Source organism: Pistacia vera, unplaced genomic scaffold (genome assembly GCF_008641045.1).
Source record: "Pistacia vera cultivar Batoury unplaced genomic scaffold, PisVer_v2 Contig250, whole genome shotgun sequence".
NCBI lineage: Eukaryota > Viridiplantae > Streptophyta > Magnoliopsida > Sapindales > Anacardiaceae > Pistacia > Pistacia vera.
This window is the reverse complement of record NW_022196058.1, coordinates 819737-822736: the sequence shown is the minus strand read 5'-3', so window position 1 is coordinate 822736 and position 3000 is coordinate 819737. Positions and strand designations below refer to the sequence as shown.

Below are 3000 nucleotides of genomic sequence, written 5' to 3'. Positions count from 1 at the left end.
TAATTGTTGTACGTATTGAAGCTAACTAAAAAAGTTACCCTTTGTGCCGTTTCTGATTATGTAATTAGTTTATTGGCATGCAGGTGGAGTTTACTTTACCTATTAAAAAATTACAAGTGTCTTGAGGGGAATCCACAAGCATGGAAAAACTATGCAACTCCTTGTTACGCTAACCTCATCCTGCTACCATAAATACCCAACCTGAGCAGATGACTGAACTTGAAGTTATATTTGTGAAGACTGAAAGATCAGATCAGAGAGAGAATCCATATCTACCACCTTATTTTGTGTCATAATCAGTCTTTCACAAACCTACAAACACTTTCATTTTCCCCTAACAATTAGTGCTATATCTTTTGTCACAATTCCCTTTTCCAAGTGCACATATACCTATAGGAGCACCCTAATATTTTCAATTGTCCTTAGAGTTAGCTTTGCATATACCTGATACAACCCCCTCTTCCTTTACCCCTACCTTTGCTTCATATTCGGTTCCAGCCATTTCCATCAACTTTTGCTACACCTTAATCTTTATTTCTTTCCACAAAGGAGAGAGATTGTAGTGGCCATTTTTCCTCCACACCACACGCCGCATATTTCATAGTAAAGGTATAGTGGTCCATCAAACTATGTGGAGTTATTTCGATTTTTCTTTTTCTTTTTCTTTTTCTATATATAACCTGTTACATGCTTGTAGTTTGGATAACTTTACATCGGTGATTTCAGATTTCTTGTGTTTAATTTGTCATCAGGTTAACCGGATATGAAGCTTTCCATGTCTGCCTGTAAACAGGCTGTACAGCCGCTAGTGAATTTCCAGGTTGGTCTCAACATGGAGCCTTTCTTTCGACGGAAAGACAAGGTTGTCTTTGTAATGGGAGCTACGGGTACTGGCAAGTCACGACTTGCCATTGATCTCGCTACTCGTTTCCCTGCAGAGATTGTGAATTCTGATAAAATACAGGTTTACAAAGGCCTCGAAATAGTCACCAATAAAGTTACTGAAGAGGAGTGTAACGGTGTCCCCCACCATTTACTTGGCACGATAGACCCCAATTCAAATTTCACCGCAACTGACTTCCGAAACAAAGCTTCACTAGCCACTGAATCCATCGTCGCACGTGAATGCCTCCCCATCATCGCTGGTGGCTCAAATTCCTACATTGAAGCTCTAGTCAACGATGATCCCGACTTCCGATTCAGGTACGAATGTTGCTTTCTCTGGGTTGATGTTTCATTGCCCGTCCTCCATTCTTTTGTATCCGAAAGAGTTGATCGGATGGTGGAGCTTGGCCTCGTAGAAGAGGTCAAAAGTATATTTGATCCTCAGGCTGATTATTCCAAAGGAATTAGACGTGCAATTGGGGTCCCTGAATTAGACCAGTTTTTACGTGATGAATCCATTCTTGATGATGAAACTCGAATCAAATATCTACAAGCAGCCATTGCAAAAATCAAAGACAACACTTGTTCGCTAGCTTGTCGCCAATTACAAAAAATCCGAAGGCTATATAATCAATGGAATTGGAACATGCATCGCATAGACGCCACTGAAGTCTTCCTAAAACGCGGCGCAGAGGCCGACCATGCTTGGGATGAGGTAGTGAGACGAACCAGTGCCATGATTGTTGAAAAATTCCTTCATGATGAAGACCGAATGACCACCATTGTGTCACCCGGCACAGCGCCTACCTCCACCCTTATTAGTACTCCACCCATGCCCATCGCCGCCGTGGCAGCCGCAACTCGCTAGAGGTATGGACCCACACAATCAACCCCAGACGACACATGATGGTGCCACGTGGCATTCTGCCACGCGTGGAATTTCCCTTTTTTGGTTCTGGTAATTTTTATGTAATGGCATATATTTACTATCTAATTAAAAAAAAACAAAAAAAAACAAAAAAACAAAACAAAACAAAAGGGGAGAATTGTTACTTTAGAGAGGTTAATGTCAGGTCGTTATATGCATACATTTGGCGGCCGTACAGATGGGAGCATTTTAGAAATCCGTGCTGGCTGATGAAATCAACGTCACACACGCACACGAGGGGGCGCCTTTGCCTTTGAATTTTCCGTACTACTATACTACTGTGTGGTGCACCTGCATCAATCATGATACAGTAAGTGTTGTGTGCGAGTGTGGTGGAATAGTCCAATAAGAAAATGTAGGACCCAGCAGTTCTGTACATGATCGGAGGGTTGTGTTTTGGTGTTTCGGTGTGACATGAGCTGTAACATTGGTATATAATATATAAATATATATTATTACTTTTTATATATAAATGATTGGAATAATATATGAGAGATGGTGAGTGTTTCTCTCTAGTCTATTGTGCTTGTTGCAGTATCATATAAAGTAATTTTCATATGATGAATCAGTCACCATCCACTGGGGATCTAGGGGTTCTGGAGAACCTGAAGGGTGGGACCAAAAGTGGTGTTGATTTGATTGAAAGGTATATGCTTAATGGGTTGGATCGACGGTGGTGATTAAAAATAGAATAAATGTGTGGGAATCTTTAAAAAGGGTGAAAATACAAAAGGATGAAAACAGTGGTGAATGGTGGGTCCAAACCAGAAACCCTTGTCGTCTTCATGCCACATGATTCCAATCTCCAATTATATGATATGGAGATGAAGCCTTTATACCCCACTCACCACTCCCATATTAAAAGTCCCTTGGACCCACGTCACCACTCCTACGAATTTCTTTTTTTTTTTTTTTTTTTTCAACTTACCATACAATATAATTTTTTTTTAATAAAAAGAGATGGTTCATTCATCACTCACACTCTAATATCCTTTCTAAAGAGATTAAATTATCATTTAATCTATATTAATTTGACCCTTAAAAGAATAATAATAATATAATTATTAAGTTTTTAGGTAAAAACTCAAATAAAATTAAAAAAAAAAAAAGTTGTTTTGATGTTTGCAAAATACCCAATTGGGTAAAGCGCTAAAGCCCTGGAGAAGCGAAATGTAGGCTTAAAAAAA

At 39.4% G+C, this 3000-nt stretch overlaps 1 protein-coding gene across 1 annotated transcript; it reads left to right on the top strand.

Annotated features, from left to right (window-relative positions):
* The first annotated feature begins 216 nt into the window (after positions 1 to 216).
* LOC116132356 (adenylate isopentenyltransferase 5, chloroplastic-like) lies at positions 217 to 2337 on the top strand. Its single transcript, XM_031417998.1, has 2 exons — positions 217 to 609; positions 753 to 2337. The coding sequence occupies exon 2, from the start codon at positions 764 to 766 to the stop codon at positions 1751 to 1753; it is 990 nt and encodes a 329-aa protein (XP_031273858.1). The 5' UTR covers positions 217 to 609; positions 753 to 763; the 3' UTR covers positions 1754 to 2337.
* The last annotated feature ends 663 nt before the right edge of the window (positions 2338 to 3000 follow it).